The sequence below is a fragment of the Zea mays genome, chromosome 1 (assembly GCF_902167145.1).
Source record: "Zea mays cultivar B73 chromosome 1, Zm-B73-REFERENCE-NAM-5.0, whole genome shotgun sequence".
In the NCBI taxonomy this organism is placed as follows: Eukaryota; Viridiplantae; Streptophyta; class Magnoliopsida; order Poales; family Poaceae; genus Zea; species Zea mays.
Window position 1 is genome coordinate 304,138,264 of NC_050096.1, and position 26,414 is coordinate 304,164,677.

General features: G+C 46.1%; 1 protein-coding gene across 1 annotated transcript; it reads left to right on the forward strand.

Moving 5' to 3' along the window:
* The first annotated feature begins 1,690 nt into the window (after positions 1-1,690).
* On the forward strand, positions 1,691-3,881 carry LOC103644313 (protein FAR1-RELATED SEQUENCE 3-like). The gene is made up of 5 exons (XM_008667515.3): positions 1,691-2,487; positions 2,593-2,933; positions 3,009-3,074; positions 3,157-3,291; positions 3,364-3,881. The coding sequence occupies exons 1-5, from the start codon at positions 2,247-2,249 to the stop codon at positions 3,712-3,714; spliced, it is 1,134 nt and encodes a 377-aa protein (XP_008665737.1). The 5' UTR covers positions 1,691-2,246; the 3' UTR covers positions 3,715-3,881.
* The last annotated feature ends 22,533 nt before the right edge of the window (positions 3,882-26,414 follow it).

Consider the following 26,414-nt stretch of genomic DNA (forward strand, 5'->3'; position numbering starts at 1 on the left):
AATTGTGTTGCCTTGATTTTTGATGCCTTTAGGGGATTGAAATCAAGTGACCAACAAACATAAAAATGAGGATTTAGACCAATTTCCTCATTCAGCACTATGTAAGCCCAGAGAAAGATTTAGTGAAAGTTCTAAATGCTCTGAATAGTGTTGCATTATCTGAACTTCACTCTAATACGGGAGAAGACCAATTAGATAGTGAAAATAAGTATTTTGCCCTAGGTATTTACAAACCTACTATATTATAGATGAAATAAACATTAGTACTCCCATTATCTAACATCAATTAGTATGGCTAAAAAAACTGCATTCACATTTCCTTGGCTAAATATTTAAGTAATTGGGTTTTCATATTTTGATAATATTTCCCGTTTCTAAACTTGTGGGTTCTGAGTGAGTACTTGGAGATTGAATTCAAGATACTGGACCCAGTCTCCGAGTCTGATATTGAGAGGCTATCAGACTAATAGATTACTTCATCTTTATTTATCCACATGCGCGTGCATATACACTCGCCTACGTGTACACATATCTATCTATCTATATATGTATGGGGGTAGTGTTATTTGGAACCACGCTCCCGCGCAACTAGGCACGCACAACATGCGCACCGGACGCACATGCCCCATCACGCACGGCTCTTGTGCATGCAGCACGCGGCATGCCCATAAGCCCCACCCGAACAGACACCTGCATGCATGGAACGTGAACCAAAAAGCCATTTTAGTTTGCTTTTTGTTATATCTTTTAATTAAAAGATTTAATAATCAGACTGATTTCATATTTATGTTTCTGATATTTTTTGAACAAAATTAGACCACACATGCTATATATATTTTTAATTTTTTAGTACTCAGTTATTCTCATAAATAACTGAACCTAAAAAGATAGAATGATGGAATATTCATAGAATGAATGATTTTGTTCACTGCCTTTCTCGTAGTGCCTGTTTTTGGGAATAACTGTCTCACTAAATGTCTGCTATATCAGCAATTCTCATGAATGACTGAGGCTAAAAGATGGAATGACTGAGTTTCTTCACTTTTTTTTATATAAAACTTGTTTTTTAGAATGACTGACTCACTAAATAACTTCTATCTTAGTTATTCTCATGAATGACTAACGCTAAAAAGATAGAATTACTGAGTATTCATATAATGATTGAGTTTGTTCAATTCATTTTCCGTAATACCTTTTTTTGAATGAAATGATTGTTATCTCAGTAATTCTCATGAATGACTGAGGCTAAAAGATGAAATGACTGACTCTGATAAAAACCTGAGATAAATATGTAAAGTTTAATTTAATTTTGAAGCTTTCATTGCGACGAACACAATGATAAAATCGGTTTTCAATTTAGACACTCCATTTAGTAGATATTAATTTTTAAGTGAAACCTCCAATCTTGCATGCATGTTTTTTTTGAAGAGTGACGCATGCATCCTTTGAACCAGAGTGATCGGCCCTACACATGCGCCTTTCTTTTTTAGGAGAGTGGGCGGCTGTTGCATGGCGCATACGGCACATGCTTAAGGTGTGGTGCCAATATATATATATATATATATATATATATATATATATATATATATATATATATATATATATATATATATATATATATATATAGGAAGAGGTAATGGAAGCCCTGGACTTCCGTTAGTGGGCGAAGCTCTAGCCAGGACGCTGATCGTGTCGCGTTCGGCCACCTGTACGCCAGCTTGCGTCAGCCATGCATAGGATAGGCACGTATCCGCGCTGAGACGCGACATGTGATATACGCACGCATAAATATATGTATAAATGTGCATAACTCATGCATAAATAGAATCTTTTATGCCACGAATCACGGGAACAAATATTTCCATGTGCTTACCGGTTACGACTGTATAACGCTGTGTAACATGATAGCGTAAACCATGCAACATTTAAATCTCCACCGGTTTGAGATAAGAAAAGACGTGCTCTTTGTTCACGTAAATAAAGGCGCAGTTACAGGAGGAAACAAAATACAAATTTACAGCCGCTCGTCCACGTTCGTATCTGAGATTTTGGCAGCGGTTAACGGCGGCGGAAGTGAGAGGACCGGCCGGCGATTAGCAGCGAGAAAATGTCTAGCACCGTCGCTGGCGATGAAATGCCACCTGTATCGTCTGTGCATAAGCCAACAGGTACGTCTATTTCAATGGCGATGAAATGCCACCTGGCGATGAAATTTGCAGGGTCAAAAGGATACAGCTACATTGTTTATGTTTGAAATAAGAGTTGCAAGGGCATACACTATAGCTGTGATGACAAGGTTCCAGGAGACCTTAAAATATGCAACTACATACCGAATAGACCGTGATACAGAGGGTGATGCAAATGATTGGGTGGTGAAACATACTACAAGATCAAATAAAATTGTTTGGGGTCAACACCAATTCAAAATAAGGGCTGATGTGGATGCTGGAAAGTATTCATATGAGTGCAAGCAATGGGAGCATACAGGTATGTTATAATAAACGATTATTTATATATGAAATTCCAAATTACTTCGAATACAAAGTTGTTTGCGAGTAATATATGACATAATGTATGGTTAATGAATTATAGGCGTATTTTGTGTGCATCTTGTACGCGCTTTCATGCATCTGCAAATTGAAAGGATCCCGAGTGAGTATATTTTGCAACGATACACATACTCCGCGCGACAGGATGTGGCTTTTTCAAGAGACGATCGGAATTTGAAAGGAAAAGATGGAGAAACAAGATCATATAGACAGAAGATGTTGCTTAAAAAAACAATGAAAGTAGTACACCATGTGAGTCTATCTAAAGCTGGGAATGATAAAGCCTTAGAGATGATGGACGAATTATTAGGGTTATTGATGCGTGTGGAGCCTGATATAGGTACTGGTGAGAGTTGTGGCACAAGTGCTGGCGATGACATCCAGGTACGCACATCGTGTTATTATAAGTTTTGCATAATTACATGTCGATAATGATCCATGTATGTAATGATGATATAGGTCGAAGCGTATGAAACAGAAGACATAGTTATAGACAATTTACGCAAATTAGATGATGGGAACGAGGTATGGAGCACAAATTTTTAATGTATTATATATGCTGCTCTATAAAATTTGTGTATTCACTGGAGTTTGCGTTATTTCACAGGAAATTTTAATGGGGTCTAATACAAATGAATGCAATGCTAACGATGATCAATGTAATATGCCGATATTAACATTGGAACATAACACTGATATTCAGATGGTTGATAGTAGTGCTACGGATGTGGAAGCTAGAAAGGTAATAACATTACTACAATATATGATGAAATACGTGAATATAAAAAACTGACTTAATATCTTTGATTTGTAGAAACTGGAGTTTCATATGGAAGGTGTAAGCTTAGCAAGACCAGATAAGGCCAAGCCTAAGGGAAGAACAATCAAAAGTAGTGAGCAACAAGTTCTTAAATTGGGTGCGAAAGGACCTAAGAAGATGAGCAGGAAGTGCCAGAAATGTGGCATAGCTGATGGTCACAACAGCCGTACGTGTTTAACTGTGGAGGATAATAGGGTTCGATTAGCTAACTTATCTGGACGTAAGCGAGGACGGCCTCCTGGTTCAAGGAACAAAATCATAGCTGCAGCACCACATTGGAATGAGACATTAACGTCGAAAAAACGAACGGTGGATGTCGGAGATGATGATTCATCTGCTAGATAGTAGAATACCATTAGATTTGTGATAAAATTATATTCTGGATGTAAATGTGATTCCTATGTTTAATTGACAATGCCCAAAAAATGTCATAAATATGCTTGCAAACTGACATAAACGTATGTGGAATTTATCATAAGCAATTAACAGTTATGCAGCAAACTGAATGTACATCTACTTAGCATACATGTTTATGCAAATATGCATAACACGACGTTGTGTAATGCATAAACTGGTCAGACTGTGAAGCATGACTGTACAAAAAAAGAGATGTTTCCAGTATATAACGGTGATAATTGTATCATACACTTGAGACAAAACAAGAATAATGTATGGGCATAGAACGGTGATAATTGTATCATAAATGTATGGGCAAACATGCATAACACCGGCAATAAGTATATCATAAACTGGAGACAAAACAGGCATAATCCGAAGTTGTTGACAGCATAAAATAGTACAGGAAATTGGCAGAATCAAATGCAAGAAACGCACATGACCATCAAACACATAGGGTACAATATTCCAGTATAGACATTCGCTGATCCCCAAAGTTGTCATTGACATAACATAAGAAACGTAGTCTTTGCCCATATTATACACACATGACTGATCTAAGTTTAGGGAACCATTGTATACACAATATATTACATGTCTAAACTAAACTACATCCATTAGACCTTGAATCTTTGGATGTCTTCAAGCAGCGATAATGCTTTGTTCTTCGGATGGAATGTGATATAATGCAGCGCAAGAGACCATATCTCACTAGTGTTGCCCTGCAAGACAATAAAATTGTATTAGTTATACATGTGTACCATATGTTGCCTTGTGCCAACTATAGAATTAACTGATAAAATTGTACGTACTGCTTCTATGTCTGACCGCAGAGATCCTTCGACGCAGTCATAAAAGAGAATGTATCCCATAACATAAAACCTACAATCATTGGATCCTGCTAGCATGTTAGGACAATTTGGGCACAAGCCAACTGTGAAGTTGCCAAATTTGGGAAAGCATGTCCTGAGCCGTACATGTTGTATGGCTTTGTTTAATCTACTCATAATAACCTTAGCCCATGGTATATTTCTGCCCCCTAAGTCTAATCCGGCAAAATGATAGTCCTTCCATGTGGTACCACCAAGTGTTGCCCCATATGGATTGGAATCTAAAATGTGAATGCACTTCTTCACTGTATTTACAACATACAATGTCCAGTGCCCCCTGCTTACCATGGGAACCATGATCTGACCGTGTAAAAAAACATAAAGATGAACAGTGTAAATGACTTCCACATAACAATGTGATATGTACCATTTAAAAATAAATTATGTTTGTAAAATGAGATACGATTGTTACCGCTTTGCATTTATCCATTTCATCTGTCTCGGGCAATGCATTGTCTAGAAGTGTGTGCAGTACAGATTCATCAAAAGGTTGAGGGTTCCGACTGTGTCGTTCCTGTTCCTCAAAGTTGAGTAGTGACTACAATAAACAATATAAATGGAGTTAGTATACTTGGGTTCACAGATTGTGTATCTAAATATGGTGTAAGTATGTTACGATAATTTACCCCAACATTAACATCAAGAATTAATCTGTTCGAACTCATGGAGGGTTGCTGATTTTTGGCATCATGATCAACGCACTGGATGAAGCACTGCATGAACACATTGTTGAGACACTTCCCATCGGCAAAAGATTCATATATATCAGAACATGTCGAAGAATATTCACCATAATCTAAAATGGTCCTGGGGAATTTTTGATAACAATTAGTGAGGTCGCGTAAAACTACCAGAATATAAACAGATTTTGATTTTGTCTGGACTTCATACCTGCTGGTGTCAGATTGTGTACCACACAAATATTCGCGTAGAGCTAACATAGTTTGCATCTCCGAATCAAGTGAAACCTGTTCAACCTGAGGAGTGTTTGTAGCTGGATCGGTTTCGACAGGAACCTAAAAAGATATATGAAAATATATATAAAAATCTATGAACAGTTTTGACAACTATAATAAAAATGAAAATTACTGAGCTGACATAATCTGGCATAAACGTATGTGGAATCAAGTGTCATAAACTGGCATAAAATTACTGAGCTGACATTACTGAACCAAATCAAGTGACATAAATATGCTTGCAAACTGGCATAAACGTATGTGGAATTTATCATAAGCAATTAACAGTTATGCAGCAAACTGAATCTACATCTACTTAGCATACATGTATGTGCAAATATGCATAACACTGCGTTGTGTAATGCATAAACTAGTCAGACTTTGAAGCATGACTGTACAAAATGTGTGAACAATTTTGACAACTATAATGAAAATGAAAATTACTGAGCTGACATGTTCAGATGGAGTCTGATCAAAGCATGGACCACTGTCGGGGAGATCTGTTTCTGCCGCTTGTTGGACGCCGCCAGTAGACTAACAATAATTGTATAAATGGATTAGAAGTTTAGTAAACTACTAATAATAATATAGAAAAACAACGAGGCGGTGTACTCATACCTTTATTTGCGGCGTCGCATCAAATATCGGCGCAGAAGATTTCGTATGTGGTGTTGCTTTAGGAGTGACGTTTGTGTTGATCGGCATGTTCTTGCCACCGTCACCATGTTTACCCTGAAAAATGTAATGGTTATATGCTATTTAAAGGAAACGATGAATACAACCCTTCAATGAAAAATACAAGTAATAACAAAAACATTACCACTGGGGTTGTAGGTGTTTTGATCTGTTTCGTTACATTTGTTTGAACCAGTGGATGAATATCAGCTTCATCGGGGCAACTTTCTAATAGTACACGAATATGATGTTGCCTTAACAGTAATTCATGTACCTGAGTGTCTGTCAACTGTGTATCCTGCTGGGATGCTGGAGTAGACATATCGGGTACAGTTTGGGGGCCGGACAGGTACATCCTTCTTTACATATCATGTAAACAAAAAAAAAACATTGTTTAAAATAATGGCATCAAAACGATATCGACAAATGATTACATAACTTTTTTATATTGACGTAAAGACCATAAAACTGACTAACCTGCCGTCTGGGGAAGAATATCATCTGATTTTGTAGTTGTTTTCTGCACATCATAACCATCTTCATTGTCCCCCGACTCAGCACGGAGGACCTCATCAATTAACTCACCGAAAACATCAGATAGATTGTATTGTTTCTCAACAATCTACTGAAGAGTCTGTTTAATAACTGAACACGCCTTACCAACCTCCGTATCATAATGTGACAACTTCTCTATGAAACCCAGGCGGTGGCGGGATAGAAGCTGATTCAGCTTGCTTGATATCAAATCCCTGATGAGCGGGAGTTCAATGTGAATTGTGTGCTATCCAGATGGGTCAGGACGAGGTACATCAAAAGTGTTTGTCCTAGTATTATGCTGTTGTAAATTGAAAATTATTAAGTAAATATATAGCGCAACACTGAATATTATGTTGAAATTCTATGACAAAAAATATATAAATAGAATCTTGCCTTAAATTGTGCTTCAACAGGTGGTACAGCTGTGTAGCAGGTCTCTGTGGAGCTTCGAAACTAAAAACAGGCGTGAAAGATGGAGTAAAACTTATAAACACATATATAGTGGAGTTTGATTTGTAAATATAAACAACACTGCTTCTATCCATGTACCATATATAAGGCAAATTAAAATTGATAAATGTGATTCATATGTTTAATTGACAATGCACAGAAAGCATCATACATATGCTTACAAACTGGCATAAAGGTAAGTAGAAAGTTATCATATGCAGATAAAAAAATATGATAGACACATAAAAAAATACCGAACAATGTCCAAATGGTTCTTGTCCTTTGGGTACCTTGCCCTTGTCAGCTCTTGTCAGTGCTTGAATAATATTCCTATCAAAATATTTGATGCGTGGTGTTCCACGTTTATTCTGAGGTGTCGCTGAGTCATGAAGATGATCCAAATAATACAGCTGCAAAAATCATAACATGAATCATTGTGAGACATAACAAAGCATAATCAACATGTATATGGATTTTGCATAAAAAATATGGCTACATATAACAGACAAAAAAAGGATATGCTTACAAGAATGACGATGGAACATCCGTAAATGGTTGTAGAAACGTTTGTAACGCTCCTAGTATGCCACTTCTTGGTAGCTTGGCATAAATCATTGAAAATAAGCTGGCACTAGTCCATCTGGTGGAAACAATTCATCTCCTCAGTTAAAAGAACCTCATGGTTGGTTATTCCCCAGCTGGCAGTAGGGAACAACAACCTATTGAACAGTATCAGGAAGAAGGATCTAATGCTTAGATCATCATCAGACCCTTTCCTCAGACGATCTTGAAGAGCTGCAACCCCAAAATCTTCTTTCGATAAACCAAGTTCAGCCCTTAAATTGTTGGCAGCAATAGCTTCATCAATGCCCAATGCCGTTCCTCCACCAGCATTTGGTAACCCCAAAATAAGGTGCACCGCATCCTTTGTAATTTTGAGCTCCTTCCTTGGGCCGGCTCGAATTGTCATGTCATTATGGTCAAGTTTTTCCATCAGCCAAGCTAAATGAGATCTACTGCCGAGTGCATCAACTCTCATATCAAGAATACTGGAGAACCCCCTCCGTGCAATAGCTTGGCGCTGTCTGTCATTTAATATCTGGATGCTTACTAATACGTCTTGGGGATTACATCTCACATTAAGCCTCTGCTGAAAAAATGTATACAATGAATAGCGTAAACATTTACATCTACATAATCACAACTCAATGTTTAAATCAAACCTCAACACAGCATAATTTCACGCAGAAAAATGATATATTGCCATTGACCATAAATTCTAACCTGTCGGGGGGGGGGGGGTCCACTACTTTCCTCCGCTTTGTAACTATCTTCTTCAAGACTTTTGGAGGACTGTCATCCATGTTACGCTTCTTCGATAATGGCATAAAGTCATCATCCTCATCAGCAGCCTGCCTTGTTTTTTGTCTAACAGTTTCCGCCAGAACACGGGGTATGTCGACGCTAAAGCACTCTTGAGTAGACTGAATTATAATCCGTTTTGGATTAGATGGAGGTCGGTCTACGTTCTTCATGTATGATGTTCCTGCCAAATCAAACAACACATATATATATAAAAACGTAAAGGAGCAATAAAAAGATAAGCGCAAATCAATTCAGTTCAGTTCATGACCATGGATTACATTACCACACAAAAAAGGCATGCAGCAGCACTACTAACATCTATGCATGTTGTGCAAAATACTAACAAATGGGGCCGGGGAGCACTGCTAGTGCCCACTAGGAAGGTTTTGGAGGTAGGGATAGGGAGACGTGCTGTTGCGTTCTCCATATATGATGTTCGAGCAAAATCAAACAACACGTATACATAAAAAACATAATGGATCAATAAAAATTCTGCTCATATGCGACATCCAATTAATGTATAATCTGGCTATTTCGTGCGTGCTGGCCCTAATTAAACAACGAGATGTTTATGGCATAATATATTGATGTATATATCATAATTTTGTCAACAAAGCAGCATAACAAGGTATTGAAAAGTGCATAAACGTGTGAGACGTTGAATAGTATACATTTGTATATCCGTTTAATAATAAATTTATGCTGAATTGTTTTTTGATACATCAAACAATTGAGTTAATAATTAGGTGAAACCGATCTACGATTCAGATTATGTAAATATGCAAATGTAAGAGTAGGCTGTTGAGGACTTACCCGAGTGTGTATGTGCCTGGAGGCCGGCCGATTTCGGGACCCTCTGCAGGGGAGAAGCCCAAGGCGACGCGTGGCTCGGTCAATGCATGGGGACGCTGAAGTTGACGGCCGGTCAGACTCGTCGTTGGAGACGGAGCTCGCGACGGTGGGTGGATTGCCTAGGGTTCGGTCGCCGCGGTGGAGAAGAACGAGGGCTCGGTCTCTGCGGTGGAGAAGAACGAGGGGGCGGCGCCACCGCCTCCGCGATTCTGGGTCCCTTCCCCGGCGACGGCGTCTCTGCGGTGGAGAAGGCGATTCCGGGTCTCTGCGATGGAGAATGTGAATGCGACGGCGGTGGAACTACGGGGGAGAATCTCTATGGGTTCGGCGGTCGCGGTAGAGAAGAAGCCCACGGCGGCGATTAATCTAGGGTTCGGCAGCTGCGGTGGAGAACAAGCGGACGGCGGCGATTGAGCTAGGGTTCGGCCGCCGCGAGCGTTACGGGTGACGTGAGCTGAAAAAATACGTGCTCGGTTGCTGGATTCGTGGGCCCGATACACGTAAACTGCTGCGCGAAATCAACGCGAAGGCCCATGGACCGACACGTGGATTACTGTATCGTAAAAGGCAACATAAGACATCGTAATATAAATATTTATGTGGGGACTAGTACGGCTGCCCAGATTGCAGGAACATAATCTCCTCGTGGGCCCGGATGCCCGAAACATGCGCATACCAAAAAAGTGTGTAAACCGTAATACGATTGAGCATAACACATAGTTATAATTGACGTATATAGGAGGTACAGTGAGCCAAAAAAGCCTGCGCACCTGGTCGGTACGGTGCGGTCCGCGCACCTGGTCAGTTGCTGGTCGGGGCTTCCATTAGTTAGAGAGAGCCCAGGGCTCTAAATACTATATATATATAAATAGATTGTATATTAGGAGCCCTGGGCTTCCAATAATTAGAGGAAGCCCAGGCCAGACAGTGCAATCCGGTCGAGCCGGACCAGGTCCACAGGTCTATAAAAGAAAATCCAGAGTGCTAGGGTTCAGTTTTCACGCCCCATCCAGATTCATTAGCGACGGCGCGTGCGACGACGGCGGTTGCCCGATAGCGCGCGCAACGGTGGACCCCCGGCCAGTGGCCGCGGCTCCCCGACCTCGACGTGCGGTGGCGGCTAGTGGCTGCGGTGGCCGCGGCTCCCCGACCTCGACGTGCGGTGGCGGCGGTTCCTCGATCCGGAGTAGAGGCCGCGGTTCCCAGGTTGGCGGCAGCGGCTCCTCGATCTAGAGGGCGAGCGACGACAGTGCCCTTGTGCGGGCAAGCGGCGGCGTTCCCAGTGCCCCGAGGCGGCGGCACTTCCACGGCCGGCGAGCAAGCGGCGCCCCTCGATGTGCGAGTAGCGACAGCGACACACGAGGCGTGAGGTTCGAGCGGCATCACGGAAGGTGCGAGGTGCGCGCAGCGACGATCGCGCATGACATCCTCCGATCCGGCGCAGTTCGGGCAGCCCCAATGATGACATACATCTGTGCTTATATCGTCGACGACGTCCTCCGGCGACTACCTCCTTCGATTCATGTTTTCTTTTTGATTATTGTGTTTTATGCCTATCACATGTAATATTTATGCTAAAAAGTGTACGATTTTATGCTTAAACATGGAGTTCGTATATCAGTTTGCTGCATGCACATTGGAAAGGCAATTCCTTAATTTATGCTATTCGTAATTTGTGTGCATGCAATGAAAACTCCTACGATTTTGCCATAATTTTTGGATCTGTATAAAAGCAGAAACTGCATGCATGCGACTTCCATATTTTTCGGATCTGTCATAAAAATAGAATCGTAATAACAATCTACTAGAGCTATCAACATCTCACATTGACTCGGTGTTTACGCTTATAATTGAGAGATTTTATGCTCAAAACTTAAGGTTTTACGCTCCACCTCATGCGTCCACCAGTGAACAACATGTCAGATCTTTTACGCACTATAACGAATTGCATAAATATCTACACCGTATAGTATAATTTGTATCAGTATATATCATAAACTAGTTCTAATGTGTTTAGCTGCATGGTTGTTGGAGGGATCCTATATTTATGAAGGAAATAAAACATTAAATGCGATTTTTGTTTCTATGCATGCAATTCATTTCCTTTCATTGCATATTCTTTCCATCATAAATTCGTGTGCATACAGCTGGTAACAGATTTTTACGCAGTATACTCAATTGCATAATTATCTACACAGTGTAGCATATTTAGTATCACTATATATCATAAAATAATCATTATGAGTCTGGCTGCATGACTGTTGCAGCGATCCTAAATTTATGGAGGAAATAAAGCATTTAAAATAGAAACCGCCATACATATCTTTCCTAAATTTACGCGCATGCAAGGGAACATGTTTGACTCATGCATGCATTTTGCCATAATTTTTGGATTTGTATAATGTTTTTCGGATCTGTCATAAAAATAGGATCGTAATAACAACCTACCAGAGCTATCAAACTCTCACATTGGCTAGATATTTACGCTTATAATTGAGAGATTTTATGCTCAAACTTAAGGTTTTTACGCTCCAACCTGGAGATGCGTTCACCAGTGAACAACATGTTAGATTTTTTTTACGCAGTGTACCGAATTGCATAAATACTTACACCGTGTAGTATAATTAGTATAATTATATATCATAAACTAGTTCTAATATGTTTAGCTGCATGGTTGTTGGAGGGATCCTATATTTATGAAGCAATTAAATATTAAATACGATTTTTGTTTCTATGCATGCAATTCATTTCCTTTCATTGCACATTTTTTCATCATGAATTCGTGTGCATGCAGCTGGTAACAGATTTTTACGCAGTATACCGAATTGCATAATTATTTACACAGTGTAGCATATTTAGTCTCAGTATATATCATAAAATGGTCCTTACGCGTCTAGCTGCATGGCTGTTGCAGCGATCCTAAATTTATGGAGGAAATAAAGGATTTAAAAATAGAAACCGCCGCACATACCTTTTCTAAATTTATGCGTATGCATTGGATCGTGTTTGACTTATACATGCATTCCTTTTTTTTGCGCTAACAGACGTGGGGCAGAGGTGGCACACCCGATAGCCTAGTTGGGCGTGCTGGGTTGAACCAGTTTGCAGTGGTGGTCGGCCTAGGCTTCCTTTAACTATTGGAAGCCCAGGGCTCCCATTATACCTGCCCTATATATATAAAGAGAGGGAGGGTATATAGGGAAGGGATATTGGGAGTCCTAGGCTTCCAAATATATATGGAAGACCCAGCTGTCGGTGTTTTGGGTCCGACCGCACACCTGGGGTTGCCTCTCAAGGTGTTTTCTAGGAGTAGGACGGTGTCGACGACTGTAGCAAAATGGTTCGTGCCGATCGCACGAGAGACAGTGGACAGGATTTACAGGTTCGGGCCGCTTAGAGATGCGTAACACCCTACGTCCTGATGAGAATTCGGATGTGGTTACAAGAGGACTCTCTGGGTTGAAGGCACAGAGAGTTTACGTAGGTGGCTAAGTAAGATAGGGTCGATCGATCTGAAGGGGTGCCCCCTAGGCCTTATATACTCGACCGTGGGGCAGTACACGTGGGTAAGATAACAACAAGTAGCTAAAAGATAGATAGTGAACCTCTTGAGATTATCCCTACGTAACCCTCGCCGACTTATCCTCGCATGGCTTCGTTGCATGGAGACTCCAGCGCGGGAAAGTCGGATCTCTGTTGCAGCCATTCGCTCGACGCTGTGGGCCGTCCGGGTTTGCACCAATCCAGCCTCATGCCGCTCTGCTTCGCCGGTTGTTTCTCCCCAGGCCCACGAAAGAATGACCTTACGATTTATTGGGCCCTTGGGCCTTTCGTGAGGTCCTTTACTCTTTTAGTGGACCCGGGGGATATCTATCTCCCACAAGCCCCCGATCTTTGGGTTGATTTGGAGGTAATCAACTCAAAGATCCAAGGTCCAAAAATGACTCCCTGCTATTTTCTCTTGCTCTGATCACTTGTTCGACCAAAATTTAGTTTTGTGCCTGTGCCTTAGAAATCAGCATTTTGGATTGTAAGATTCTGGACTTCATTGGGTGCACCGGAGGTGCACCCAATGGGTGTAGCCCCCGACCTTTGAGTAGATTTTAGAAGATAATCTACTCAAAGGTCTTCTCCAAAGATTATCTCCCTTCGCGCTCCTGCATCTCAGTTGAGGATTGATCTTTCCAATCTTGATCCACGCCTTAGAGGTCGGCACTATATTGATTTAGAATGATAATCCATGGGGTGCACCGAAGGTGCACCCAATGGGTGTAGCCCCCGACCTTCAAGTGGATTTTTGAGGATAATCCACTCGAAGGTCTTCCTTCTGTGTCCTTTTGCTGAAAATTATCCTTTCTGCTTGTAAAAAATTGGCATGATGTCATCCGCGCTATGTCATCAATATTATGCTTCAGAGGTCAGCATGTATTTTGTCTTTTGCAGCCGAGTTCGCAATCCATCCATATCTCGCTAGGTAGTGTAATTTATTTGCTCTGTGACTGATTGGACATTTGATGGACGTTCTCTGTCTAGTCTTCAAGTCATTTCTGTCGACCATATTTTGCACTCTACTGGCTATATTTGGCTTCCCTCTAACTCTTGTTGATATCTCATTTTTGTCTTGAGGTATTCACTGCGTGCCCTGCACGGATGTGACCGTTTTGAAAAATATACTGATAATTCCTGGGCGTCCCCCCCCAATGGGTGTGGGCAAGGGACGGCTTGGTACGCTGAGTGTTTTAGCCGGTTGCCTCTGAGTAGTAATGCGATGGGACGGCTAGTGTAATCATATCCTTTGCGCTGTTGACTGGAGTCCCAATGGGTGTAGTGATGCATGAAACGGCGTCCGCTGTCTGACGTGTCTTCAGATGGGTGGGAGTGCTTATTGAATGCTTTGCGACTGTTCAGTGACCGCGGTTGGAAGTGAGCGGTTGCTTTCCCCTCTATAAATAACGCCTTTGCTTCTCTGGTTTTTTCACATCTCTTCGTTGTTACTTACTGCCTTCTTCTCCTCCCTTCTGTCTGCTTCCACCATGGGCAAGGGCACCAAGCGCAAGCGCGAGCCGACTCCTCCGTCGGATGAGTTTGGTGACTCGGAATACTCAGAGGAGGAGTTCTCCTCTGAGTCCGAGGGATCCCCGGCCCCCGTCTCTCCCCCGGCGTCGTCCGATGACTCGGACGACTCCCAGGGGATAGCCGCGGAGGTCTGGACGTACATCCGGGCCGTCGAGCGCTCCGGGCTCGAAGGCTCGGATGAGTCGGAGTACTCCTCGGATGAGGAGGACTCGGACGGCGGCGACGAGGGTGAAGGCGACGACGACGATGACGACGACGACGACGACGGCGACGGTGACGGCAGCGGCAGTGGCAGGGGCGGCGGCGACGGCAGCAGGGACAGCACCAAGGGTGGCAGCAGCAAGGGCAGCACCAAGGGCGGCGGCGGCGGCAGGGGCAGGGCCAGTGGCTAGACGCCACTGGTCTTCTTAGATGTTAGTATAGTTTAGTATAGTTAGAAATAATGTAATAGTAATTAGTGTAGTTTAGTAGTAGTAATAATGTAGAGTAGAAGTAGGGAAGTACCAACTCGTGAAGAGTTGGTTTGTAAACTCGTTAACTTCCCTTTAATGAAGAACTATCGTTGATCCCCCCTTTTCGATGACTTGTCGTTGCTTTTCCTGAATGTTGAACCGATTCTTTTAATGTAGTAGAAACAACGCCGAGCGATGTGTAGGTTGTCATCAGCGTTTTAGAAGTAACACCAAGCAATCGAACACAAGATCCGCGTTTTAGAGGCAATGCCGAATGACAGAAAGTCGGCATCGGCATTTTAGAAGTAATGCCGAGCGACAGAATACAGGGTCGGCGTTTTAGAGGCAACGCCGAGTGAGTGAAGGTCGGCATCGGCATTTTAGAAGTAATGCCGAGCGATTGAACACGTGGTCGGCGTTTTAGAGGCAACGCCGAGTGAGTGAAGGTCGGCATCGGCATTTTAGAAGTAATGCCGAGCGATTGAACACGTGGTCGGCGTTTTAGGGGCAACGCCGAGTGATTGAAGGTCGGCGTCGGCATTTTAGAAGTAATGCCGAGCGATTGAACACGCGGTCGGCGTTTTAGAGGTGACGCCGAATGATAGCCAGCTTTACAAGTTATTTTGAGGAAAATAACCGAGTGATGAGGTGGCACGTCGGCTCTCTTGGAAATAACTGTCAGATATCCACGTGGCATGCTGGAATTTCGGAGATGACCGCCGGGTGATGACTGGGCACTTTTTTAAAAGGGTATCTGGCTCAAGAATATCCCTTAAGAGTCGCGCTTTTAGCCGCCTTTGCTTTCCGTGCCCTAGTTCTTGCATTTCCGCATCTGAATCTTCTCTGCCACTCGCCTCCTACTCTGTTTCGCCAGTGAGAAGCAAGATGGCGCCCAAGAGGAAAACTGCGAGCTCGTCTGCTGCGGTGATCCCCCCAATCGACCCCAACAGTCAGTTACCTTTCGCAGGTAACCACATGTCTGTAATTTCCGAAGATGAGCTTCTCCGTCTTGTCTCCATCGGGGTTCTCCCTCCGCGGGAACTCTGTTCTTGGCGAGTTTGCCACGGGACTACTGTCCCAACCGAAGATACTCACGAATCAGTAGTTTACGCTCCTTTCCTTCTCCGCGGCCTCGGCCTTCCAATCTCTCCTTTTTTCCGTGGCCTTCTTGACTTTTATCATATCAACTTGACCCATTTGAACCCTAATTCTATTCTCCAAATCTCCATCTTCGTCCACCTATGCGAAGCCTATCTCGGTGTGCTGCCGCATTTTGGTTTGTGGAAGTATCTGTACCATTGTCGCCCTGGGATGGCCGGGGGGCAACATCAGCTGGTTGGAGGTGCTAGTTTGGAAATGCGCCGTGGACGGAAGACCGAGTATCTCGAGATACCCCTCAAGGACAACATTAAAGGTTGGCGTCTGGAGTGGTTTATAATTGATAATTATGGAAATTCTCTCCCTCCCCGCTCAGGAAGACAGCCAGACGTTCGTACTCTGAGTTGGACTGAGTCTCCCACGGATCAAGAAGTGGCCGAGGCAAGCGTGTTGCTTACTGAAGTCGGATTACTGAAAGAGAGAGGTCTGACTGCCGAAGCTGTGGTCACAGATTTCGTTTTCAAAAACATTCAGCCGCTGAAAGACAGGGCCTATCCGGCATATCTTTACCGAGGGCTGGCCGACTCAACCCGAGTTACCAATAGGAGAATTCCTTCTGTTGATTTGGTAAGCCGACTTGAAATGATCCTCAGAGGTAAAGTTTCGAATGTTGGTGCTCCAGTGGCATACTCGGCTTGGAACCTGCCTCCTCCCAAAGATTTCACCCTTTTGTGTCAAATCCGCCTGTGACTGACAGCAATTTGGGCCTTAGAGTGCGACCCTCTGCTGAGGAAGTCAATTCTTTGGTTGCTTCGCTCGGGGCGATTCCTGATGATGAACGGCAGGTTTATTTTGAAGTGCCTCTGAATCCCAGTGATGCTGACATAAATGATATGCTTGATCTATTAGCTGAGGATTCGTCCGATGCTGCTCCTGTTGGTACCTTGGCAGTGGTGCCCCTTCCAGAGGATGATACAACTTTGGATGTCTCAAAAACTGTCAGCACTCGTCCGAGGCGCCCTAGCCGAGCTAGTCGTCCCGAGCCTTCTGCTGATGAGCAAAAGAAAAAGAGAAGACGCCTCCGGCGAGTATCCAGTTTTGATGAGGACGCCGGCATTTTAGCTCCTGCTGCTGAAGAAGTGCCTGTTATCGGTCTTACTGATACTGATCCCAATGGGTGTGCTCAAACTGTCGTTGATCCCAATGGGTGTGCCCAAACTGTCGTTGATCCCAATGGGTGTGCCCAAACTGTCGTTGATCCCAATGGGTGTGCCCAAACTGTTGGTGATCCCAGTGGGAGTGCTGCTTGTGTTGCCGCTGTAGAGGATGAAGAGGAAGAAGATGAAATTCCTTTAACTCGGAAAAACAGTCAGCAATTCATTGCTAGCGGTGGAAGTAGTGGGGTTCCTTCTCCTGCTTTGTCTGCCCTTATTGGCTTGCAAGAGCTGTCCATGGCCGACTTTGATAAAACTCTAGAGGATATGGTCCCAGAAGACTTGCTATCGGAGCCTGCAGATGCTGATGCGACAGAAACTTGTGCAGCCGTGCCAGATGCTGGGTTGAGGTCATCCCGTGCCTCGTCGACCTTAGAGCATGATCTCGAGGGTCGGGATGCTGACCTGGATCGTTCTGATCCCATGGAAGTAGCTGAAGGCCCGTCAACCTTAGAGGTGGTCACGGCAGAGAGCCTGGGTCCTAAGAATGGCGCTGATATATGCCCAGCCCCCGAGGATGTCGTCGGGAGTGACTTAGCTCGGGTGAAGAGTGTAGGCCACTGCCCAGCCCCCGAGGGTGTTGCCGGGGATGATCCGGCTCAGGTGGGCAGCGCCGACTGTGACCCAGCCCCCGAGGGTGCCCGAGCAGGGTCTCCTTCCTGCACTTCTATGGACGTTCACGCGGGTTCACCTCCACACTCTGGCGGCATGGTGGTGGCTCAAACTCCAGATCAGGGGGTCGCTTTAGAGGGCAGCATCCCCACTGGTCTGGCGTTAGGCTCTGCTGAATGTACGGAGCTCGTTCCTGCTGGTCTACTGCAAACTGCTTCGGGTGGTGGTCTGACACCTGATTATCAGCTGATTTCTCCTGACTTGGGGATCCCTTCGTTCTTTTCCAACCTCCAGGTGCTGTGCTGTGCTTTAGTTTGATCTTTATGTTACATGAATTGCTGTCATTATGCTCATCTGTTCTTCTCATCAGGCTTTGGTGAATGGATTGGCCAGTCAACTGAAATCACAGGGTGCTTCCACCCCAGAAGTGGCTTCATCTCTCGAGCGTTGGAATCCAGTGTTGCTTCATCGTCGTGTATCCGAGTTGGAGGCAACTAATGCTGGTTAGTGCCCTTTCTTCTTCTTCCTTACCCTTGCTCGTGGATTGTTTTACCTTCTGACCTCACTTCATTTGATTATTTCTTGATAGGAATGACTCGGCAGATCGCAGTCCTTGAGGAAAAACATTCTCGAGATCAAGCTGAAATGGCTCAACGGTGTGCTGACTTCGAGGATAAGTATCTTCAGAGCCAGACTGAACTGAATCAGGTTTCTGCTGCTTTGGATGATGCCAACGCTCTGAGTTCTTCTCTTCATGCTCGGCTTGACTCCGAAAAGGTAACTTACGAAACCATGCTTCGCCTTATTACATGCTTGGATTCTGAATGAGTTGGTTTTTGCTTGTAGGAAGAAAAACGCGTCCTTGCCGCTTCTCGCGACAATCTGGACAGATTGTATCGAGATTCTAGCAACTCGCTAACCATCTTGGAGAGGAGCCACCGCTTTACAATGGAGGAACTGGACAATCAGCGTTGTAGGCTACAAGAATCTGTGGACGAAGTGACCCGCCTTAAGCAATTGATATCAGCGAAGGATGCCACCATCAAGGAACTCCGAGCTTCCAAGAAAACCATTTCCCAGGAGTTAGAAACTGCTCAGCTGGCCGCTAAAACTGCCGAAGAGACTGCTGCTACTCTCAAAGCCCAGCGCGATAAAGCCATGGACAAGGCTATTCGAGCGGGGCGAATCTTGATGAGGAGACCCGGAGTGGTAGTTCCTGAAGATATAAGAGCTGATGTGAATGCTACCCCCGATTCCTCGAATCGCCCTTCTTCGTCGGTCGTTCCTGAGAAAGACATTGGAAAATAGAGAAACATTTTGCGTGCTCTGAGCGCGCGGTTAGCATGATCAAGTATTCGTTAGAAGACATCAGCTTATCATTCGAATGATATGATTACTCCCTTATTGTATCAGATTTTGTTAGTTCGTAGATTTGTGGTAATGCCACATGATGATTATGAAATTTGTTTATGGAATATGGAAATCATCCCTTGCATTATATAGGTGCGAGTATGCTGCGTCGGCTTAAGCTATCACCGACTTTAGCCGATAGCTCCGTTAGTAGGGTATAGTGGTCACCCCGAGTTAAGTAAGCGTGAGCATGTTACACCGCCTTAAGTTGTTGCCAACTTAAGCCGATTGCTCCGTTTGCAGGGCATAGTGGTCACCCCGAGTTAAGTAAGCGTGAGCATGTTGCACCGCCTTAAGTTGTTGCCAACTTAAGCCGATTGCTCCGTTTGCAGGGCATAGTGGTCACCCCGAGTTAAGTAAGCGTGAGCATGTTGCACCGCCTTAAGTTGTTGCCAACTTAAGCCGATTGCTCCGTTTGCAGGGCATAGTGGTCACCCCGAGTTAAGTAAGCGTGAGCATGTTGCACCGCCTTAAGTTGTTGCCAACTTAAGTCGATTGCTCCGTTTGTAGGGCATAGTGGTCACCCCGAGTTAAGTAAGAATGCAAGTCGATCATAAACGAACCGAGTATCTTTGAGATCTATCTTTATTGATGACATATTTCCACTTTACAGAGTACATGGTTGCCCCGGCTGTTTTGAAATACAGCTAGGGGTAAAACTTTCTGAGGTGCTCTATGTTCCAAGAGTTACCAACTTCTGTGCCATCCATCTGGGTGAGGCGATACGATCCGGGCCGAGTAACCTCTGCTACTATGAAAGGCCCTTCCCATAAGGGTGATAACTTATGCCGCCCCTCCCCCGTTAGAGTTCGGCGGAGGACGAGGTCTCCTATCGAAAAGAAGCGTTGTCGTACAGCCTTGTCATGATAACGCCTTAGAGTTTGCTGGTACCGTGCTGATTGGATCACTGCATTCAGTCGTTCTTCCTCAAGTATATCAATATCCTCCAGCCTGGTAGCCTCGGCTTCTGCTATGCTTTCGAAGATCAATCTTGGCGCCCCAAACTTGAGATCAGCAGGTAGCACTGCCTCCGACCCATAGACCATGAAAAAAGGAGTATTTCCATGTAGAGCTCGGCTGGGTTGGGTTCTCAGGCTCCAAACAACATAAGGCAGCTCTCTTATCCATTTTCCAGCGAATTTTTCATTCTTATCGAAGACCCTTTTCCTGAGTGCCTCTAATATCATTCCATTAGCCCGCTCAACCTGCCCGTTGGCTCTTGGATGTGCTACGGATGCATACTTGATCTGAATGCTCTTTTGCTCGCAGAAATCAAAGAATTCTGAGCTGGTGAAGTTGGATCCCAAGTCAGTGATGATACTGTTTGGTATCCCGAATCTAAATATTATGCTTTGTATGAATTCCACGGCTTTAGCAGAGGTTAAAGAAGCAATAGGCTGAAACTCTATCCATTTAGTGAACTTGTCAATTGCCACCAACACATGGGTATATCCTCCTTGAGCTTTCTTGAAAGGTCCAATCATATCCAGTCCCCAGCACGCGAAAGGCCAAGTTACTGGTATGGTCTGCAGCTGCTGCGCTGGCATGTGCTGTTGCTTTGACAGGTATTGGCAAGCTTCGCATCTCTGAACTAACTCGGCTGCATCGTTCTTCGCTGTCGGCCAATAGAATCCTGACCTGAAAACCTTCCCGACTAGTGTTCTGGATGCTGCGTGTACTCCACACTGCCCTGCATGGATTTCCTCCAGAAGTTGCTTCCCGGTGGACGGGAGAATGCATTTCATGAGGACGCCTGACGCGCCCCTCCTGTATAATACCTCCCCAATGAGGGTATAGTGAGCCGATTGTCTGGCAATACGCTCTGCCGAGTTCTTGTCATCTGGTTCTTCCTCATTCTTTATATACTTAATAATCGGCTGCCTCCAGTCATCAGAGTCTGACTCGGGTTGATCCATGACGTTGCACTCTTCTGCTCGATTCATCGAGATACTCGGCTGCAGGATTTCTTGCACGAAGACTCCGGGTGGGACCTGAGTTCGACCGGACCCGAGTTTGGATAATATATCGGCTGCCGTGTTCCGATCTCTTTCTACATGGTGAAATTCCAGACCCTCGAATTTATCTTCCAGCTTTCGGACGGCAGTGCGATATTTTCCCATTGAATCACTTGAACAATCCCATTCTTTGTTTATCTGGCTGATGACTACCAGAGAATCTCCATATACCATTAATCTCTTGACGCCCAGTGATATGGCGATGTTTAATCCGTGAATCAAGGCTTCATACTCGGCTGCATTGTTTGAGGCTGGGAATAGCAACTGGAGAGCATACTTGAGGTGTTCGCCTCCCGGTGCAGTGAAAAGAATCCCTGCTCCTGCTCCCTGCAGCTTCAGCGAGCCATCAAAATACATTCGCCATACTTCTGTTGTCTCTGGATTGTCTGGAACTTGCTGTTCTGTCCACTCTGATACGAAATCAACCAGTGCCTGAGTTTTGATTGCAGTGCGAGGTCGGAACTCGATATCGTGGGATCCCAACTCGCAAGCCAACTTGGCTATTCGGCCAATGGCTTCCTTGTTGTGAAGAATATCTCCTATTGGAAAACCAGTAACTACTATGACTTTGTGGTCGTCAAAGTAGTGACGCAGCTTGCGGGCAGTTAGAAGTACTGCGTATAATAGCTTCTGAACCTGAGGATATTTTTTCTTCGAGGGACCTAGAACTTCACTGATGAAGTAAACAGGATGTTGTACCGGGTAGGCATGCCCTTCTTCCACTCGTTCGACTACCAACGCAGTGCTTACCACGTGAGTCGTGCAAGAGATATACAACAGCAAATCTTCAGCCGGTTGAGTCGGCGTAGCTCGCCGGGGCGGTTTCAATACTGGTGGTGTTGTCAAAAATTTCTTCAGTGCATCTAAAGCTTCTTGTGCCTCTGAAGTCCACTGAAACTTGTCCACCTTCTTGAGTAGTTTGTAGAATGGTAAACCTTTCTCTCCCAGTCTGGATATAAATCTGCTTAGAGCTGCCATACATCCAGTGAGTCGCTGAACCTTCTTTTGTGACCGAGGAGCTTCCATCTTCATGATAGCTTCAATTTTTTCTGGATTAGCCTCAATTCCCCGGTGGCTGACAATAAATCCGAGCAGCTTTCCTGCTGGTACCCCGAAAACACATTTTTCAGGATTGAGCTTCCATCTATATCTCCTCAGGCTGTTGAAAACCAGCTGTAAATCTTCGATGAAGTTTTCCGAATTCTCTGTTTTGATCACCACGTCATCAACGTAAGCTTCCACACGCTTGCCCCAGTGATCGGCTAGGCATGTTTGAATGGCTCTCTGATAAGTCGCTCCAGCGTTTTTGAGGCCGAACGGCATGGAGGTATAACAGAAAGCACCAAACGGGGTGATGAACGCCGTTTTTTTCCTCGTCTTCTTTTGCCAAACTGATCTGATGATACCCGGAATAGCAATCTAAGAAAGACAGCACAGAACATCCAGCGGTGGAATCCACTACTTGATCTATCCTCGGGAGCCCGAAGGGATCCTTCAGACAGTGTTTGTTGAGATCAGTGTAGTCGACGCACATGCGCCAATCCACTTTATTCTTTTTGAGTACAAGAACAGGGTTGGCTAACCACTCGGGATGTAATACTTCTCTAATAAATCCAGCCGCGACCAAACGAGCTAACTCGGCACGAATGGCTTCTCTCTTGTCGGGCGTGAAACGACGTAGCTTTTGTCGAATCGGCCTCGCCTGGGGGTAGACTTTCAGTTTGTGCTCGGCCAGTTCTCTTGGGACTCCCGGCATATCCGCAGGTTGCCACGCGAATACATCCCGGTTATCTTGCAGAAACTGGACGAGCGCGCTTTCCTATTTGTCGTTCAAACTGGAGCTGATGACAGTCGTCTTGAGCTCGTCAGCGAACCCCAGGTTGATTCTTTTGGTTTCTTCAGTCGGCCGCATAGAGGTCGCGGCCTGAGTTTCATTCGCCGGTACCGTGAGGCCTTCCTCAGGCTTAGAGTTCGCCGATGTAGAAGGAACCGCCGACGGCTTGGTGGTGAGGGCTGCCTGAATGGCCACTCGGAAACACTCTGCGGCACCTTGGAAGTCGGCACGCACAGTTATGATTCCTCGTGGTCCCGGCATCTTCAGTATCATGTATGTATAGTGCGGAATGGCCATGAATTTGGCCAGTCCCGGCCTCCCGATGATGGCGTTGTACCCGCAGTCGAAGTTCGCCACCTCGAACCTCAGGAACTCGGTTCTGTAGTTCTCCGGAGTTCCGAAGGTGACCGGCATGTAGATGTGGCCCAGTGGGTATTCCCCTTCCGTCGGCACGATGCCGAAGAAAGGAGTGTCCGACTCGTGGAGCTCTTTGAGGTGAACTCCCAAGCCTTGGAGTGTACGGGGGAAGGTGACGTTGATGCTGCTCCCCCCGTCCACTAGCACCTTCTTTACCCGGCTCTCTCGGATCACCGGATCGACGAGGAGCGGGTATTTGCCTGGATGGTCGAAGTTGAGCCACTGATCCTCCCGAGTGAAAGTGATCGGGTGCTCCGACCACCGGTACGGGGCGGGAGGACCGGTGGTCGCCACCAGTATCTGGCGGTCGTTGAGCTTTTGTTGTCTTTTGTTCTCCTGCGACCCATGTCCGCCGAAGATGACGTTGACCTCTCTGTCAACGCGCGGGAAAGCTCCTCCTCCCCCCTCCTCCTGCCGATGGGGCTGTCGTGGTTCATCTGGTCCTCCCCTCGGCGGAGGAGGCGGTAGAGGTTGGAAGGGTCGGCCGTGCCCGACGGAGTGCTTGAAGTCCCGGCAGTTTCGAAGGGTGTGGCGCATGTCCTTGTGGTACGGGCACTGGGCGTCGAGGATGTCGTCCAGCGTGCGCTCGCCTCCACGAGGTCCTCCTCGGGCGCGAGAGGCGGGTGGACCGGCGGCGTGTACTTCTTCTCGAGGCCTCTTCTCCCAGCGTTTGTCGGACGGCTGGTTCGCGTCACGTCGTGGCGCTGCCGGTGCAGGCTTTGCTCCTCCGATGAGATCCTGGGCTCGCTCGTCGGCGGTGATGTAGAGGTCGGCTTCCCGGAACAGCTCCTCGGAGGTAGTCGGCGCCTTTTGTAGTATGGCTCGGACGAAAACCGAGTCATTGGATCCTCTATAGAAGTCCTCGATCACGGCCGCCTCCGTGACCTCGGGGATGCGGTTTCTCATGGTCTGGAACCTTTTAAGGTATGACCGGAGAGTCTCATCCCCCCGGCGCTTGATGGATTTGAGGTCCCATGGTTGCGCCGGCTTGTCGGAGAGGGACTGGAAGTTGGCGATGAAACGTCGACTGAAGTCTCCCCAGTCGTCGATGCAGTGTCGGGGTAGATGTCGCAGCCACTGCAGCGCATCTTGCCCAAGGACAATGGGCAGATATGCGGTCATGACGTCTTCGGATGCTCCGGCAGCTCGAGCGGCAGTGGTGTAGACGGCTAACCAACCCCCTGGATCCTGCTTAGGTTCATATTTGTCGACATTGGATACCTTGAAATTGGGAGGCCATTGGATGGCCCTAAGGCGCGGAGTAAGTGCAGATACTCCGCACGTGTCCTCCTGTCGTCGGGGATGTCGTCTGTCCCGGGGAGGCGAGTGGTGGTGGCGGTTCCTCGACCGTCCCCGGGTGGTACCGCCAGTTGAAGCCGTTGCCGACTCAGTCCTGGTGGCCTGGCTTTGAGTCGGAAAGCCATGATCTCGGTCATACTCCTCCCGACGGCGAATTTCGTTCTCATGCCGCCGTTCGCGCGAAGCATTGATGGAGCTTCGCGCGTCTTGGCGACTGTTGATGGTGTGTCGCAAATCGTTCGGCGGGTGAGCGAGCGGTAGAAGATGGTTGGCCGCCTGAGTAAACAGGCGTCGGTATCCCTCGGCGTCGGGAGTCCGAGGAAGTCCGTCAGCTATCCGAGCTAGAACGCCTCCGACTTCGCTCGGCGTGTTCATAGCTCGAGCGAAGTCGGGGTTCAAGTTGCGCCCGAAGAGCGGATTCTCCCGGCGTTGCCTTGCATCTTGCTCGGCTTGCTCCTGAATTCGTCGGCGATCACGTCGTCGGGAGTTCCTTCGTTCCCTGAAGACGCGTTCTTCCGGAGTTTCTCCTACCTCCGAGACCTCGTCTCGCGAGACAGGCTGCTCCGGATCCCGCTCTCCAGCCGCGTGATGTCGTCGAACGTTCCTGCGTCGGTTCCTTCGTCGGCGGGATTCTCGCTGAGGCGGTTCTTCTCCGGGCGCGGTCGGTTCATCATCGGAGACGGCGAGCGACTCTGCTCTCCCGATGAAGAGGACGTCGGGGTAGAACGGTATTGCTGCCGCAGCGACTTTCTTTCCGTTCTCCTTTGAGGTCGGAGGAACGGGAAGAACGATTTGCCTCTCCCTGGTCTCCTTCTTTCTCACGACCCGTGTCCATTCTTTCGTCGGGGAAGTAGACAGCGGACTCTTCCGGGTCAGCGAGCTTCTAGCTCCAGCTTCCCCGGAGACGATCTTTTTCCGAAGAGCCGGAAGTAGCGTCTTTCCAGCATTTTCGGAGTTTGTTGGAGGAGACTTCTGTTCCGGCAGATCTGCGAGGCGGTGTAGAATTCCTTCTTCATCTGCTACAGACGAGATTGTCCCGAAGCAGAATACAGATCCGGGACGCACGACGATTTTGCTGTGGAAGGTGACGGCCATTGAGCTAGCTTGGATCGTCGACACACCCCCTACCTGGCGCGCCAGCTGTCGGTGTTTTGGGTCCGACCGCACACCTGGGGTTGCCCCTCAAGGTGTTTTCTAGGAGTAGGACGGTGTCGACGACTGTAGCAAAATGGTTCGTACCGATCGCACGAGAGACAGTGGACAGGATTTACAGGTTCGGGCCGCTTAGAGATGCGTAACACCCTACGTCCTGATGAGAATTCGGATGTGGTTACAAGAGGACTCTCTGGGTTGAAGGCACAGAGAGTTTACGTAGGTGGCTAAGTAAGATAGGGTCGATCGATCTGAAGGGGTGCCCCCTAGGCCTTATATACTCGACCGTGGGGCAGTACACGTGGGTAAGATAACAACAAGTAGCTAAAAGATAGATAGTGAACC

What these genes read in the sequence shown, in the direction of transcription:
- LOC103644313 (XM_008667515.3), top strand. Translation starts at nt 2,247, where the DNA reads ATGTTTGAAATAAGAGTTGCAAGGGCATACACTATAGCTGTGATGACA. An exon ending in CAAGCAATGGGAGCATACAG is followed by an intron (nt 2,488 to 2,592) that starts GTATGTTATAAT and finishes AATGAATTATAG; the next exon opens with GCGTATTTTGTGTGCATCTT. An exon ending in CGGATGTGGAAGCTAGAAAG is followed by an intron (nt 3,292 to 3,363) that starts GTAATAACATTA and finishes TTTGATTTGTAG; the next exon opens with AAACTGGAGTTTCATATGGA.